Source organism: Atractosteus spatula, chromosome 11 (genome assembly GCF_055471065.1).
Source record: "Atractosteus spatula isolate fAtrSpa1 chromosome 11, fAtrSpa1.hap1, whole genome shotgun sequence".
Lineage (NCBI taxonomy): Eukaryota > Metazoa > Chordata > Actinopteri > Semionotiformes > Lepisosteidae > Atractosteus > Atractosteus spatula.
This window is the reverse complement of record NC_142716.1, coordinates 15,158,862-15,177,290: the sequence shown is the minus strand read 5'-3', so window position 1 is coordinate 15,177,290 and position 18,429 is coordinate 15,158,862. Positions and strand designations below refer to the sequence as shown.

The following is an 18,429-nucleotide window of genomic DNA, read 5'->3' as shown; positions in this document are numbered from 1 at the left end:
TTTTCACTCAAACTCACAAGAGGACTGGGGAATTAATACAGCCATTGAAAGCACTACTCTCACCCGTAAGAGATTTCCTTCTTCAAAGTTTTTTGGAAATGGGTACTATAAGTACATTTCATTTTTCTGAATGAATAATTTTCTGTTTTCATTATTTTTAAAGCCTGCCAAGATTTTGATATATTTTTATTATGTCCATAGTTAACCAAGAATGCTGAATCCAAATTATATGAACAAATGATCCTAACATAATGATGTTTCTTTATTAGCCCTATACAATTTCTTGCATTAGGAATTCATCTTTTCGCATACCCCAGCTTTTCTCCATGAAGACACAGACAGGGAGAGAAGCTTGGAGTCAGAGCACAGGGTCTGCCATTGTACGGCACCCCTGGAGCAGTTAGGGTTAAGGGCCTTGCTCTGGGGCCCAACGGAGTAGGATTCCTCTGCCGGCCACGGGATTTGAACCAGCAACCTTCCAGTCACAGGCACAGATCCTTAGCCACAGAGCCACCGCTCCGCCCTACCTAACATAAATGGTCAAAAGGGAACCGTGTATCAGGTTCAGTCACCAAAGGCCATACAAACTTCACAACAACAGTCTACAATACATTTAATTTGTTAAGTATCAATAAAATTGTTTTCAAATAAATTGTTGAAAATAAATGAGCAAAACTGGATCTGCAAGTAATAAAAACAGTGTTGATTGCAATCGCCACTGCAGTGTCTCTTACCTGATGGTGATGATCTGGCCGAAGTCCAGCTCGTAGTTGTTGACCTGGGCGATGAAGATAGCAGCCACCGCCTCATACAGCGCAGTGCCATCCATGTTGATAGTGGCGCCCACAGGCAGCACGAAGCGAATGATGCGCCTGTCAATGTGGTTGTTCTCCAGGAGGCACTTGAAGGTGATAGGCAGCGTGGCGGAGCTGCAGGGAGAGGCAGCCAAGACTCCTATTGTCATCACACTCTCACAGGCAGAAAAAACTCCAAGAAGTATGGAGCTGGCGTTTACAACTGCAGAACCACCGCATTTCCCCTCACAGTGCCAGCCTTGACCCCTAGCCTGAACCTTAAATTGAACTCTTTCTCTATCTGTCAACCTTAACACCCTACCTACTTCCAGCGCTGACCCTAGCTCAAAATGTACTCTTAATCTCAGCCTTCACCTGAACTCAAAACCTGTTATAGCAGAGGAATACAGACTGGTAGGTGTCTCAAATATCTTAATGCTCCTGAACAGTTTTGTTAGACAGTTTGTGCAACTGTTCGCTTGTCAGTTAAAATAGGAAAACAAAGAAAATCTACTGTACAGATTGCTCATAATGATGCTTGCTAGTTCATTGGATCCTTTTTTTTTAAACTTGAGACTGGAGTTTGGGGGGTCGTACGTGTGTCGGTTCTTATAGTCTCAAATGAAACGGTTAATCATGTCACTCCTGCAAGTTGGTCAAAATCATTCAAACTATCATATACAGTACATATCATTATTTATATTGGTTACTTAGGTTTCCTTGGAGGAAGGTCCAGCAGGTGTGATGAAGTGAGACTGTTGTGGTGCCTGTGATGGCGTTTCTGAATCTAGGTTGTTGTCTAAATTGCTCTCTAGCATTGACTCCAGCAACCCCTGGAGTTGTTTAGTTGTTACCTTTCCTGACATTACAGTAAGTGCCACCAAGTATGAAAGTGATCTGAATTACACTGTTTTTTCATAATGCTGTCTAATTATCTTTCTCACTCTTTGAGTGCTTTTCTTGGGTAGTTATGAGAATCATATACTCTACTTTTATGATTCACATTGAAGTGTTTTTTAAATAGTGTGTGACAGTAATTGCAAGTAAATTACTGCAATCCAGCTCTAAAGAGTGCTATATAGTATATACTGTAAGTGTTCATTTTTATTGCTGACAAAATTTTCCTCCTGCTCTGTCCCTAGGCTTCTCTTCAGGGCCAGAGTTTAATCCAAACTGCCCAGATGTTGCGGGATACAATTCCAGTTAACACAGTGGGGCAGTGTCCTTACCACAGTGCTTTTCCCAGTTTCACATTTCGTTCAATAGCAACCAGATGGTTTCTGATCCTCACAACTCCAGAGATTAAACAATGCGTCTAGAAAAAATGCACAACTCAAAAGGAAGTGTATAAAGATTATGTGTTTCATCTAACACTTCAGGGTGGTCAGAAAAGGAGATTTTAATCATCCTCGTAAAAAAATCTGAACAAGACTGTTCAAATATTTTTTTGGTGAAGGTTTGTTCAGAATGCACAAAAAAATTCCACGTGGTGCTGTGGTTCTGGATAAACAATTATATTGAATTCTTGTGGAACATCTGAAATTAAAATAAAATGGCGAGAAATTATATCTGCATTGTACGTTTAATTGACTCCATTCATATGAATGCCTGAGAGGATAATACACATTTTTTTCCCTAAACTGAAAGCCACATTTATTTTACATGCTGTCCAAATTTTGAATGGTCAATTGTTAATCTCCTTGGCTGAAGATGACCTTTGTACAAGTATGGGGGTGTGAAGAATGTGCACACTTTCCTCTGACACATGCACAGTGGAGCCATTTAACCCACTGAAGCACACAAGTGCCTTTCTATTTACCATGGATTGGAGGGGTGATGTGACTCTCCCTAAAAACACTGTAAGCTTGCAGGTCCAAACAAATCCCAGGGGTCACTGCTGCATAGGAAGCCAAAGAAACCCTAGCCAGTTCAAACTCATTCAGCTCCGGCTGCAACCAGGCAATTCCATACTGGTCATAGTTAGCTGAGGGTCACTGCACAGGTTTAGGCCTCAATCTCTGCTATTAACGAGCACCATAACTGGGCTGGGTTGCTCAGGAGCCCTCAAGAACTCTGTTATGGACTCTGTACGTGAAGCCATTCATCAGACATGCAAATACTAGTCCACAACAAATCTTCAGGCTGTTCCTTTCAAACAAAAACATGTGCATGTCTATAAAAGGAAGAATGTATTCTTTAAACAAATACGCACATCTGTGTGTAATTCAAATGATTCTTCTTTTCACATGTTTAAAATCAAAACCTGTTTGGAGAGTACAAAAGACTCTTTGCCAACAGACAGGGAGAAAGTGATAGCTTTCTGTCAGGAGGCAGTACCTGGAGGAGGTGGCCAGGGCAATTAGAAGCGCTTGCAGGATTCCCCGGATATAGACAATGGGGTTCTTCTTGGTGATGAAGAAGTACATGCAGGGGAGGATGAAGAGGCCGTGTAGCACCAACCCCAGCACCACTGTGATGGCATAGAAGCCCAGTTTTTTACCAATGGCTGAAGGGTCATCCATCTCCAGGATCTTTCCAGCAATCAGGAAGACGATGCCGAAGGGAAAGTACCTAGACAACACAAAACAGAGAAAAAAAGAGTCTCAACTACGTCTTGTTTTTAACATGTTTTTTAAAGTCTCATGGAGATAAACCTCTTTCTCAAAAAGTAATTCAGTTGTCTTTTTTTTTCAGAAATATCTCTACATATCTCCAAAAGATGATATGTTCTCTATCATTTTGGTAAGTTCTTAATGTGATCTGATTTAGTTTAGAACCTTTTGTCAAGTGTTCCACTGCACTTTGACACCCCTGGACAGAGTTATGATTTATCAACATTCATTGCCTTTGATGGTGGCTGGGCTGTACACTATTGTTCCAAGAACCTACCAGATAACTATGGCTACAATTTTCAGGACAGCTTCATTCAGACTTTGGCAGAAGTTGACGAGAGGGCTCCCATTTGGTCCCATTCTCCCCAGCATTAATCCTGTGGACACAGAGACCCAGCTTCTTAGTTGCATATACAGATGGATGATTCGTTTTCAACACTAAAGAAAATGTGTAGTCAATAAAACTTGTCAATTCTCTCATACGACTGAAGGATTTTCCTGAAACAATACCTGCTGGTGTAGTGATGCACCAACAAGAAGTGGATTTAATAAGATACTTCAAAAGGTTGGTAATAGCAACAAAAAAACAGTATCAGAATGTTTTTACTCATGTGACAGTTGCATTATAAACCTGTGCTTAAAATGAAGAATTGTCTTTGCATATGCTTTCTTGTTTCTAATCAATGGAACAGACCATTGAGCAGGCTGGGCTGGGAAGTTCAATTGGTTAGTTTGTTGAAGGTGTCACTAGAAAATATTCATCCTGGGCAGCATGGTGGCACAATGCTTAGCATCCTTTCCTTGCAGTGCTGAGGCCCTGGGTTCACTTCTGGACCTAGCATGCTAGCTGCATGGAGTTTGTATTTTCTTCCAGCATTTATGTGGGTTTCTTCTGAGTGCTCTGATTTCCTTCCAAAGTCCAAAAACATACTGGTAGGTTAGTTGACGTCTGGGAAAATTGGCCATGGTGTGAGTGTACACTTTTGTGTCTGCGTGTGCCTGCTATGGACTGGTGTCCCATCCAGAGTGTACCCAGCCTTGCTTTCTAAGTTTCACTTTGGTGACCTGCAACACTGAATTGAATGAAGTGGTTAGAACATGGATAGATAAATATTCTTCCTAAATGATAAATGAAAATCTCTCTGTGTTTTGCATGCTCTACTGCTGCTGTGTCATGTTGTATGAAGGAAAGCCAGCCAGACGTAGTTACCCATGGTGGCCGAGAAGATGACAATCCCCAGCACGTTCATGCCTTCGTTGCTGCCGGGGAGTGAGCGGACAATGACATCAGGAGGGGGTGTAAGATCCAGGGAGAAGTTCTGGATGTCTGTGCCATTGTCGTCCTGGATCCCATAGATGAGAATCCTGCGGGTGGTGCTTTCAGTCATGGCGGCTGACTTGGGCGACTTCATGATTTGCGTGATCTTGGTTTGGTACTGCGAGGGTGGGACACAAGAAGAACTGCATGAGGGGAAGGCACGCAAGTCTTTGTGTCAGCACACAGTCCCTATCGAGTTTGTTTAAACCTCCCGGTGATCACTTGAACTAGGACACACTGGATAACCCCCAAGTCTTATCTCGTCTTCAGGAAAGGAATGTGACCCCCTCACACAGATTCAGTGCATCAAAAACTGTGATGCTTTTGCACGACAGTATTCATGACATAGCAAAGATGTAAAATCAAAACAGTATAAAATGTTCCAGTCAAATAGAGTCAGCCACCAATCACACACTTTTTCAAATTGATTGTAAGGAATCAAACTGAGACAAAAGATCATATATCAGTATCAAGAGATGGCCCTGCAAGCAAGGGGAGATTTTCCAACTTATTCATCAACTCCCTGAAGTCAGTGGACAGCAACATCAACCTTCCTTTCACGTGCATTGCTACCACCTGCCATTTTAATGTACTGTAGGTCTTCTACAGATGCCTTTTAAAGACTGCTCTTTAAATAATTTAATCATACAAAAACCTTTTGATGGAAAACATTGAATGAATTAGGATTCACCTGTTTGAAAGTCGCTTCAATCAGGTTTGACGGAAACATGTTGCTGAAAAAGAAGAGAATATTTGTAACTCATCTGAATGAAAGAGAGCCTGAACATTTTTAAATCAGACTAGGAAAGGCCTGTGTTTTTCCACGCACTGAAACTTGATGGTGCTTGTAAGCAATCCTGATTATGCTCTTCGGTCATTCTGCCTTCACAATTTGACCCTGCTGGAAAAGTATTTTATATGAAATCATGTCTCATTACAATCCAGTCCCATAAATTTGCTTCTACTGGTTGATGTATAATATTACCTAATAATTAGAAATTGCTATTACAAGCTTTTGTGAAGAAAATCCCTAGCAGTTTAGGATTTAAAATAACACAGGCAAATGTTCTTATGTTTCTCATACTAAACAGATAAAATAAGACTTTACCCACACCTGTCATGTGTAGATAAATTCCTAGTCTAGGACGTTGTGTATTGTCTTAATGCAGTATTAACCGTATTTTAAAAAATATGGTAAACACTGGAACTACAAGTCAATACAGATGTGACTGGAAATGGAAAGTGGTACCAAATAATAAAAATAGCAACCTAGGTTGGCAGAGTTATGAGATGAACTAGGGTGAGCCATGTAATTCCAATAAATTGTGCGGTATCAGATTGAGAAAACATGGTGAACTTTAAAATGTCTAATCAAATTAAACTTTGTAAATTCTTATCAAGCTTGAAAACACAATGATGGTTTTGGTACTGCACTTCAGGGCTTGAATAGCTAAATATGTTAATGTTAGAAGATACAGTATGTTAATCCCTGTGTGAATATCTGGGATATTAATTTCTTTTACTCTGTTTTCGTTTAGGTTTTGGATTCAAGGTGACCTCTCTCTGCCAAGAGAAGCTGGAATGGTTGCTGTTTCTCACGGGAGCAAGTGCCCTTGGACCTGTATTGCAAGCCATTTCTTTAGTTTGTAATGTTATTACAGGAAGATACAAAAATAGCACTGATTAAACACTGAAGCAAAAAACAAATTAAATAAACATTCTCCATAAGGACTGAGAATATCTGCATTTCAGGGGCATTCCACATCAAAAGTAAGATTGGTTACAAGCACACAGAAACAGACATAATGTAAGAATATTTGAGAAAAATAACAGGCAGTTTAAGTTTAAGGCAGCCCTTTCTTAGAAATCAACTAGTTCTCAAGGGATACAAGAGTAAATTACTTTTAATTAGATTTTTCCAAATATTCTGGGTATTACATAGCTTTGCAGATTTTATTTTGCATTTTTGTAAGCTCTAAATCTACTAGCTAAATTTAGCCCTCCCTAGCACTTGTTGCTGGGCTGAAGTCAAAATGATTTCGCTCGAGGTTCTGACTTTATTCAAGCTACTTTCAGATAGTACTGGACATGCTGAGGCATACTGGTGGTAGGTCCTTCAATAAATGTTATTTTAATGTGCTCATGACAACGTAGGACCCGAAGGGAAAAATACTTGCAAAGTTCCTATTTTCCCTATAGAGCAGATGCAGGTGTCTCATTCGCTTATCTGTTTAATTTTTCAAAGGACGTGAGCTTCCTGTGCCTCTGGAGAAACACACAGCATGCCAGCTGTAACCTTGTGCTCTCCATGCAAGCGTCTTAGCTTCCATACAAAAGGGTCAGGTCTTTGGCATAAGAAGTTACAGAGCTTAACCCTCATTACCTTGCGTACCCTGCTGGGACTAGCATTATCCAGAGGAGAGGCCGAGTACTTACAATCACACTACAAGCACCTGTCCACCCAGAGTCCACCCCTACACTCTGCAGGAACCTTCCTCACAGCAAACACATGCATATCCCTGAAAAAATACTCACAGGAGTCATGTATTAGGACATTGTACGCTAGGGAAGCTGCATTGTAATGCTTAAGATGCGGGTAGATCCAAAAGTAAATCAAATCCAGGTTTCCAGCTTCCAGGATAAACACATAGTTCATTGCCAAAAGGACATAACATGCTGACGAGAAGGAATCTCTCTCCCCTTGTCACCCTCTAGAGTGTTTCCATTACACTGCCCCTGTCCCATGCCACTTGCTAAAGGCGATTCTCTGCTGTAACCACAGCTGATCAAGCTCAGACACTACTGTGTGTCCTGCTGCAATTCTGCTGAACCGCCTGGAAGCCTCCACACCTCCCACGGCAACCACAGTAATTTCACTGCTGACACCAATGTTGCATTAATTGGGTAGGGAGGTCTAACATGAATCAAACCCCAATCTCCAAGCCAAGACCATAACCTCTTCTCTAAAAGATCTCGACCCGCTGGAAAGACAATATCTTACTCCTTAAGCCCTTGCCAATAACTATAACTGCATAACTTGTCATACAGGGTTATGATGTACACTTCGTATACGAAGTACTGCTAGACTCTAGATCTTTTTCTTCCAGCTGAAAGCATGGAATACTACAAGAAAGTAGTATCATGACATGACATGGGATGTGGAAGTGAGAGACTGATACAATTTACAAAACAAAAGGGAAGAGGAAAGAAAATGGCACACCCCGATACTTGCCAGCCAGCACATAGATATACTGCTTACAGCCAGCCTGCTATTCGCCAGACATAAAGTAAATGTGTGAAAGCTGAAACTTATATGACAAAATTCCATTTTGCAAGAGTTGAAGTCAGACAAGTGATTTTTTCCCATCTTAATTTACTCCAACAAAAGCAATTTAGTCTACAGCATCATCATTGTGGGTTATTTTTGTGAGAGTTTCATCATTGTTGACTAACATGAAAAGCAGTTTGTTGACGAACATTTTCATCATAAATTTTGTCAGTGAGTTTACCACTGATACATGAGAGAAACTTTGTAACTGATGCCTCACACATGCTCTTTCCCAGGGGTCTCAAATTCAAAACAGAACCTAGTGTCATTTGGTTTTTGTTTCACCCGGGATCTGAGTTACATAGTTTATCAAATTATTTAATTGATTAAATAATTTTAATATTTTTAACTAGTTTCTGAGGTGTTTCTTTAAGAGTTCTACATTGAAAAAATTGAATGTTTTTACTACTCAACAATAAAAGGACTAAAGAAAATCCAATTCATTTCTTTGAATATAAGTGACCTAAAAGATACTAAGCCCTCAAGTAATTGTGACTGAATTGTGACTGAAGAAAATAGAACCTTCTCTATTGCTTTCCTCAGCATCTCATGAAACATGTTTCTACAGAATATTTATTGCACCACAGCTGTATTTTGTTCGGTAAAGGTTGGAGGTCCATGGCTAATATTTCAGAAAAAAAACATTTAAAACTAAAGTGTCACTCCTGCAGTATCAAATATAAAATAGCAGTGACTCATTCTGAAGATTTTGTCCCAGCAAGAACAGCCAGGCAATGGATTAAAACAGCAGATTAATCTTGGAAATGTCCTAACATTCAACACCAAAAAGAAAAATTAAATTAGCTGGTGTTTTTTGTAAAACGTTGTCTGACATCTAAGAGCTTTCACAGTGGTTTATGGGTCTGAGTGAAAAATGAATGAGGCAACAGTAAAACTGACTCTCTAATCCATGTATTCTTTCAGATTGCAGAAAATCTGGCTAATGTTTTTTTTCTGTAACAGAACAGGACACTGACCCCAATGTTTCTAATTAATTCTAGGGGTATTACTGGCAAATTGAAAGGAGGTACTGCTCTAGATGAGATTTATAATCAATCCAAAGCACAGCTGTGCTTTGAAAAAGGAAAAACACAAGCCATGCACATCCTCCTACCTGTTCTGTATCCGTTTTTCTCTTAATAGAGTAATATTTATCCCCTGTATATTTGGTCATAAACTGAATGGTCATTCCTGAAAGACTGAGGCCTGATTGATATCCCCTAACCTCACTAGTTACTCAAGTAATCTATAGAGCTATGGTGGTTGGAGCAGACGGCCAACCAAAAGGTTTTTAATCTTAGTCATCGTATTCTGCGGGAGGTTTTTGTATGGTAATTATGTCAAAGCCAAAACTACTTGGACACCCAGCTTGCCATTGAGACGAAAAGTATTATCTACAGAATCAGATGTGTGTTTCCTATGTCTAATGATTTTATTGTATCAGACAGACAACTTTGGGCAGAGACATCAATGCCTAATTCAACTTTGGGCAGAGACATCAAAGCCTACACTACAAAATCCTCACAATGTCTTGGAGTGAATCTATTCCAGCAAAGTACAGGCTCGCCGAGACTTCTGAGACAACTGATCCTGCTAGCCTGTTAGAGCACCTGCTGAAGGACAAGAGCCTCTGTCCCCAGACACTAATTAGCTTACATGTACTCTAAGGTTATCTGTAATTATTATATAGTAACTCTGCTAAAGCTTGTACAAGATGAGGGGGACTCTATGGAAATTTAACACCAGCACACTATATAGTTCCTGTGAGAATGTGGCACAGTTTTGATTTATTTCAGTATCTCCTTAAAATAATACTTAATCTCTGTTTTTCCCTGAATTCCTGATTCTAGTTAGCAGTTCCTGCTACAGACAATCTTGTCTCTCTCCTTGTCTGGCCCACTGCCAGTCTGTTGCAACCAAATGCGTTCCAGCAGTCTACTAAAGTGGACACTAAGGGCAATAATGTAACAAGCAGGTCAGTTCTACCTGCTTTAAATAGTACCTTACATAATAGTACTCCAAGGATCTAAGAAAAGGCTGAAGCATTGATCTTAAGCACTTTCACTATCACTCTTTCCAATCTTATTAAGATACCACCAACAAATGTGATCTTCAATTGGATTGAAGGGGAAAGGTTACTAGAGATATGACCTCCTTACAACTTGATGTGGCGATAATCTGTGCCTACGTTTTTCTATATGTAGCCATTCATAGGAAGCTGTGAGTCTCATGAACTGTGAGATCAGCATACAGGAAAGAGGAGGAATAAACAACAATAACTGTTGCGTACAGAACCTTATTAACTATTTGACCACAAACTGATGGAAAGCCAGTCACATGGTGTATTAACTGAGAAGACCATGACTCTCAGTAAGTAGTGCGTATGTAGTGGCCAGCCAGAAATACTTTGCCACAACCTGTCTGTTTCTTAGCAACAGCAGACACTGACTTTCTTTTTATGTAACTTGTTCTAAAAAGCCCGAGACACTGACTTCGCAGCAGCATCTGATATTAAAGCTTGTAGCAATACAATACGAGTTTCGTAGACATTTAGTCCCAGAACTTTGCTTTTGTATTGCATTACTAGCCTCACTAAATTAATAGCAAGAAAGGAAATAATTTTGCTTTTAACATTATTCTAGTATACCAACTCTAGTATACCAATATTACTGCAATTTACAAATAAGCATGGATTAGTTAAAATGGACTAATTAAAGTTACATTCCACTTTATATACAGTAAACACCAGGCATCCAAGCATAGAATCCATTAACATTAAAAACCCCTGGCTCTCTTTGTTTAAGTATTCTGCAGTATGAACAGGTAGAAGTACAATAATACAGCAGAACAGGTACTACACAAAAGCAGTAATCAATGCAAGGATCTCTTACTGGTGCAGGTGGGTTTCAGTGTCTCTTACTGGTGCAGGTGTTGGTCAGTGTCTCTTACTGGGGCAGGAGGGGTAGGTCAGTGTCTTACTGGGGCAGGAGGGGTAGGTCAGTGTCTTACTGGGGTAGGAGGTGGGGTCAGTGTCTCTCACTGGGGCAGGAGGGGGGTCAGTGTCTCTTACTGGGGCAGGAGGGGGCAGAAGGGGGTCAGTGTCTCTTATTGGGGCAGGAGGGGGGTTAATTCTCCTAGTGGCGGAGGAAGGGAGACAGTTCTCTCTTACCGGATCAGGTCGAGCAGGGCGTCGGCGGAGCTCATGATGGGCTTGCCACTGTCCTCTGTGCTCTCCTTCTGCGCCGCGCCCCCTGGGTGGATGATGGACACCATGATGATGCCCACCACAACGGCCACAAAAGTGGTCCACAGGTAATAGGAAATAGTGATGATGCCCAGTCTGCTGGAGGCCTTGGCGTCCAGCGCTGCCAATCCTGACATCAAACTGACCCGGAGAAAGAAGGAGAAGGAGAAACCTCAGTTAAGGTTTCTAACTCTGTTTCATCTTAGCTAGATCCTAAGGTCTTATCTTGCAGCTAATATTGATCTTGTTACCTTTAAAGGCATTTTCAGTACTTAAAAAAACAGCATGTATTCCAGAAGATGCTTGACCGTTATGTTGAGTCCCTCGTGGAAGGAAGCAGAGCTTTAATACAGTGGGGAGATTAAAAATAAACAGACCTTCTCATTCACCACGGGATTAACAAGCAGATCAAAACAGAAATGGAATAGCAAGATCGATTCAATCATGAAATAAACGTGGACCGCAGTAACATTATGCAAAAGACCAGTTTAAGTTCTGCTATCGGAAAACATTTTGCCGCTGGCAGCTTCAGGCACAACACTCTACATGCAGAGCACAGAGGGAGTATTCAGCCTGAAACCATAGGGACTGTTAAAGTAATGAGCTTAAGCATAGCTGAAATGTGCTAAGTTAGCTGGGTAATGGGATCCAATAAGGCCCTGTTGATTGCTGAGTGAGCAGCAGGCTTTTCCGTGGGAGATTTGAGGTAAATAAGAGCCACTGCTGTGGCAGGGCCACAACCCCAGGCAAACTCGGAGGGGAGGGGAGACCGGACAGGTAGTGCATGTGGCAAGAGCTTAGCTAACAGGACTATTAGGATGACTCAGCAGCATCCATAACATTGTATAGCAGAAAACTTCTTCTCACTATAAAAGCAAATTTTAAATAAATTCCTTTTTTTTCTAACTGTTCAGCATTTTGTAGCACTCAGCAGGAGGTCAGTAATAGTTTTGAATGGTATCTGGCCATTAACCAATTTATTAACAATACTAATTATTGACTTTAACGCACTGTAATATATCATACGATAATGTGTATAAATCCTAAAAGTTAACTGACTTCCAAGGCAGTGCAATAGGAATCTCTGTAAGACAAGACACATTTTAAAGCAGTACACAGATTTTGTTTGTACAGCAACTTGTGTTTTTGTAAGCCCTTGTAAAAAACTAGAAGGATGTTTCTGAGACTCAGTCTGGTTAGGGCTCTGGACTCCAGGAATGGGCAAAATAAGTGCTTTGTCATGGGCTAGCCCTTCCATTAAGAGCCTGTTGTCACGATCGCAAACCCCTCCTCTTAAGGGCGCGCCAGCCCTTCCTCGTTTGTATTATTCCCCGCACCTGCCCTTTGTTCCAGTCTCCTTCCTCTCCCTTTAAAAGCCAGACGCAGTCACCAATCGTGGCTCTGCATCTGATCTCTGCATCATGCGAGCCTGGGACCTGGTTGCGCCTGGCTCCGTTATGGCTCCCGCTCCCGCTCCCTAGTTTTTGGATGGATTACCCGGTCATGGGCTTTTGCTTCGTTTTGGTTTCTCCGTTGGACTTCGTCTGGGACTGTTTGCCTCGGCCACACCTCCCCGGATCACCAGCACTGCATGGACACGCCCCCCTGTTTTCATCCCCGTATTCCTGCATGACTTTTCCCCCCCCAGTGTTTCCTCACTATTTCGGATTGTGTCGTCCGCATAGGGTCCGGAAAGAACTGTGCGTTACACCTGTATCATTAAAGTCAAGGTATGGAGCTGACTAGGATCGTGAGTTTTCTAGAAGATCCTTCAGAATCTTCACTCTAACAATTTTCAATCTGCAGAATTGGTTTTGCAGTGAAATCATCTTATTTTAAGATATCCGTGTAATCATGCGTTTTTAGCCCTCTGTTTTCCCCCATTCTGACAGTCGAGCGCTCTGCCTGCCCTCAAAGCCTGGAAGCCAAATGGTTCATCCTTGGAACACATGGAATAGAGTGGGATTTGTCCCAGTGGACCAGATCAGTTATGAAAATGTCAGTGTCAATCTGATATTTTTGTTTGCCAATTGAAGTATTACCATTAAAACAGTCACTCACAGAGCTTTATTCACAAAGTCTCAGGGCCCTCTTTTTCTTTCTTCTGCTACTGCATATAAAATAGTGCATCGATTAAATAGTAAATTTAATAGATAATAAATATTTCAAATAAAATAGTGCATCTTACCCTTAGAGTCTCCTCAGGAAATATTTTTTTTCATACCTTTGCTTTGTTTTATATTAACATTTAGAACTTGCTTATGTATACAGTGGTGTGAAAAAGTGTTTGCCCCCTTCCTGATTTCTTATTTTTTTTGCATGTTTGTCACACTGAAATGTTTCAGATCATCAAACAAATTGAAATATTAGACAAAGATAACACAAGTAAACACAAAATGCAGTTTTTAAATGAAGGTTTTTATTATTAAGGGGAAAAAAAAATCCAAACCTACATGGCCCTGTGTGAAAAAGTGATTGCCCCCTAAAGCTAATAACTGGTTGGGCCACCCTTAGCAGCAACAACTGCAATCAAGCATTTGCGATAACTGGCAATGAGTCTTTTACAGCGCTGTGGAGGAATTTTGGCCCACTCATCTTTGCAGAATTGTTGTAATTCAGCCACATTGGAGGGTTTTCGAGCCTTAACCGCTTTTTTAAGGTCATGCCACAACATCTCAATCGGATTCAGGTCAGGACTTTGACTAGGCCACTCCAAAGTCTTCATTTTGTTTTTCTTAAGCCATTCAGAGGTGGACTTGCTGGTGTGTTTTGGATCATTGTCCTGCTGCAGAACCCAAGTGCGCTTCAGCTTGAGGTCACGAACAGATGGCCGGACATTTTCCTTCAGGATTTTTTGGTAGACAGCAGAATTCATGGTTCCATTTACCACAGCAAGTCTTCCAGGTCCTGAAGCAGCAAAACAGCCCCAGACCATCACACTACCACCACCATATTTTACTGTTGGTATGATGTTCCTTTTCTGAAATGCTGTGTTACTTTTACACCAGATGTAATGGGACACACACCTTCCAAAAAGTTCAACTTTTGTCTCGTCAGTCCACAGAGTATTTTCCCAAAAGTCTTGGGGATCATCAAGATGTTTTCTGGCAAAACTGAGACGAGCCTTTATGTTCTTTTTGCTCAGCAATTGTTTTTGTCTTGGAACTCTGCCATGCAGGCCATTTTTGCCCAGTCTCTTTCTTATGGTGGAGTCATGAACACTGACCTTAACTGAGACAAGTGAAGCCTGCAGTTCTTTGGATGTTGTTGTGGGTTTTTTTCTGACCTCTTGGATGAGTCGTCGCTGCGCTCTTGGGGTAATTTTGGTTGGCCGGCCACTCCTGGGAAGGTTCACCACTGTTCCATGTTTTCGCCATTTGTGGATAATGGCTCTCACTGTGGTTCGCTGGAGTCCCAAAGCTTTAGAAATGGCTTTATAACCTTTTCCAGACTGATAAATCTCAATTACTCTGTTTCTCATTTGTTCCTGAATTTCTTTGGATCGCAGCATGATGTCTAGCTTTTGAGGATCTTTTGGTCTACTTCACTTTGTCAGGCAGGTCCTATTTAAGTGATTTCTTGATTGAGAACAGGTGTGGCAGTAATCAGGCCTGGGTGTGGCTAGAGAAATTGAACTCAGCTTTCCAAAGATGTGATAAACCACAGTTGATTTATGTTTTAACGGGGGGGGCAATCACTTTTTCACACAGGGCCATGTAGGTTTGGATTTTTTTTTCCCTTAATAATAAAAACCTCCATTTAAAAACTGCATTTTGTGTTTACTTGTGTTATCTTTGTCTAATATTTCAATTTGTTTGATGATCTGAAACATTTCAGTGTGACAAACATGCAAAAAAATAAGAAATCAGGAAGGGGGCAAACACTTTTTCACACCACTGTATATGCTTATATTATGAATAGTAATAGCTATATTCTGAATATTATAAGGAGCATACAGTGACTGCTCTTTTTATTTGATATGGGATTAAAATTTTAATCTAAATTTTTCCTTTCTCATTACCTAAAACAGGATATACTGTAGATGAGAATACATAATTCGTCCGATCTTTCTTGCTTTTTTGCTGGCAATCAAACATTAACACATAAAAATTCCTGACTTAAAAAGTGACTTGCTTTTGCAACCAACAAACACAGTTGGGTATTTATTGTACTGGAGCAGTCTGGGTGAATTACCTTACTCATGGGTTCAACAGTGGTGTCTAATGTTTGAACATGGAACTTGAACCCAAAGCCTTTCAGAAACAGGCCAAGAACCCTAACAGCAACTACACTGCTGCTACTGTTTTTTTTAACTCAAAATGCAAAACTAATAAGAATATGATCAAACCAAATTTCATTTTACCATGACTCTGACACAACCATGCATTACATTTAAATAAAGAAACGTGTACTAAAAATCAATTAACTAGAAAGTGCTGAATATAGTTCTAGCAGCATCAGTCACAGCTAATTTTATAGAATAAAATGTTCTGATGGACAAAATAGTTCACAGTATTAACAGGCATATAATATGAACTCAGTTTGGGTTATAAATGACATGCAGAGAAAGATAAGGAGTTTGTGGGTTTAGAAAAAGAAAAAGGACTCCTGGGTATTTAGTTTTATACTTTGATTTTCCACAGAATTGTATATGATTTATTTCACAGGGTGAGACTGCACTGCAAACTATTCTCGGCACAGAGGAATTGATACAAGAGGAAACAGGGTGGCTAGGAGAGGATTAAAGGTTCTCAATAAGCAGTATGAAAATGTGGGGATATGACAAACCAACACTTTAGAGTTATGCATGGAGAGCAGAATTATGCATGAAAAGCCTCTCTGTCACCTTTGCAATATAACTGCACATTCCTGCCCTCCTCTTGTTCCAATTTAAACCTATTCCCCTATTCCCCTGGCTACCCTAATTCCTACCCTATTACTTTTATTGCTACCAATGAGGGGAAAGAGATAAGTTCCCCACTGCTTATTAGGACTAGCAATTTTGAGGTTTTCCAGCTGCTGGGTGATGAGCTTTTGCCCTTTGAATAATTTTGCATAGGAAGATTTGAAGCATGAAAATGATGCAAAATAAATTACTTCTCAGTCACTTTGGTATTATCTAAATATGAGCCTGCTACAGGAGGCTCTATTCAAAGAATGGATCAAAGTGCAGTGGGGATTTTGTTTCCTAAACCAATATGCAATAACTATCTGTGTTCATAATCATTTCTTCCCTTGCAAAATTTCCATTACACTGAGTGGTGTCTAAATGTTTAGCACACTGTGTATTCCAGAAGCTGTGGTAATTGTAAATAAAATGGATATTGTCGTTTATCTACAACCATTAGTCTTACTAAAAGTAGCCTCTTAGCATTTGCTTTGAGCGAATGTTGCCTAAACTATGTGGGTATGAATGCATTTTTGGACTGAGGTATGTGAAAGGGCACACTATGAAATTGATTTACATAACTAACCCATAAATATTTGTTTTTTCTCCTTTAATGTTAAATTTTACATTCAGTTGTAATCACTAATGTCTTCTTGTATGACTCTTATAAAGAAGCAGGAAAATGTATAAAACATTTTTCATATTCAACTATGATTTGAAACCACATGATATACAGATGAATCTGAATTCATCACATCCAGAGATTCAGCACAAATGGGACAAGAAGGGAACTCACTTAAACCTTAAACCTTTTAGCACTTATTTTTAGGTGTAAAATATGGTTTGTTTTAAAAGGGTTCAGCAGGATGTTTTTTATTTTTTATTTGCAGTTTTCAGAAAAAATAATTGAAAATAATGCAGTACGAGCTACATAAGAAAAATCTGAAATGAAAAACAATATTTCTGAGGACAGTGGAACACAATGACTGAAAATGTACAGTATGTCTGTATAAGTGGCATTTTATTTTCTCTCTCTGAACTGCTTTACGAATGGTGGAGTAGCTTTATGACTTGAACTATTATGTACGGATATATCCATTACAATCAACTGTGTATGAGTGCTCATAGAAATGGTCTCTGGAGTACTACTAAACAAAACATCTAAAAGCATTGCACAGCAAATTATCTGTTAGTGGCACTCATAGTTTTAATGGTCATCAAACAGTGTTTTTGCAAAAACAAGACACCACAGAAGCAAAATTCAGTCAAACTGAAAAGCAAATAATTGCATGTATTCACAATTTCCAGGAGGTAAATTACATATAAGGAATACATTTGTTTAAACTGGATTGTGCTAAAGGAAGAGACAGAAGGAATTCTGTACTCTGTATTTAAACAGTGGACCAATCTTTTGTTCAGTGTCTGATTGTATCTGACAGAAGTGGTATTTTCTGCAAAATACTAAAAAAAATAATAAAGCAAGCTCTCAGATATTTTCTGTGGTAAAGTATTTTAAATCTGAACCTCACTTCCCAATTACTCCCAAGTTCCCAATTACTCCCAAGTTCCTATAATGAAAACCAGCAACTCGTCAACCAGAAATTTCCATATGGGAGAGTTCGTGCAGGAAGTACAGTGCTGATAAGAAAACTCATTATGCGGGTTGTTAAAATAATCCACTTGAACGAAAGTGTGGCTTTGACAATGGGTACATCACCTCCAGTAAGAAACATAATGGACAAACGTTCTCAAAAGGCAGTTGCAATGGTTTAGACTGCAGCACACAGTGTACAGCCATGCTGAATGTTTCAGACATGGACACATGGTGAGAGTGATGAGATATCACCTCACTCATTTCCTCATCAAATCCCAGGGGCTCTGACCTCAATCCAAGCTACCAGAGACTAACAGACCCTTTTAGGAAAACCATTTTTTTAAATGACTTTTTTTATGGTTGAAGCATGACTGCAGTAGAAGTTACAGCAAGAAAATGCAACATGCATGAAAATATAAACTAAGTTCTTCTGTATTTGTTAGAAAAACGTTGTATCAGACATTTCCCTTTTCCTTTCCTCACATTGGAGGGATAAAGGGATTCAGAATCTAATGGATATTCTCTATGAGGATGGTCTTCACTCATTCCAGGACCTGCAATCTCAATATATGCTCCGAGCTCCTTTTTCAGTTCTTGCTTACGTCTCCATTCGGAAATGTATACCTATAGTATCTAGTGGGGGGGTTCATC

General features: G+C 40.0%; 1 protein-coding gene across 1 annotated transcript in view; it reads right to left on the bottom strand.

Moving 5' to 3' along the window:
* slc1a7a (solute carrier family 1 member 7a) overlaps positions 1-18,429 on the bottom strand; it is a 51,749-nt gene that overhangs the window by 2,592 nt on the left and 30,728 nt on the right. The window contains exons 3-8 of the mRNA XM_088927366.1: positions 11,222-11,437; positions 5,416-5,458; positions 4,617-4,842; positions 3,684-3,783; positions 3,132-3,365; positions 735-929 (exon numbers count right to left, since the gene is read on the bottom strand). Of these exons, the coding sequence (XP_088783492.1) occupies positions 735-929; positions 3,132-3,365; positions 3,684-3,783; positions 4,617-4,842; positions 5,416-5,458; positions 11,222-11,437 (1,014 nt within the window). The remainder of the gene's footprint in view (positions 1-734; positions 930-3,131; positions 3,366-3,683; positions 3,784-4,616; positions 4,843-5,415; positions 5,459-11,221; positions 11,438-18,429) is intronic.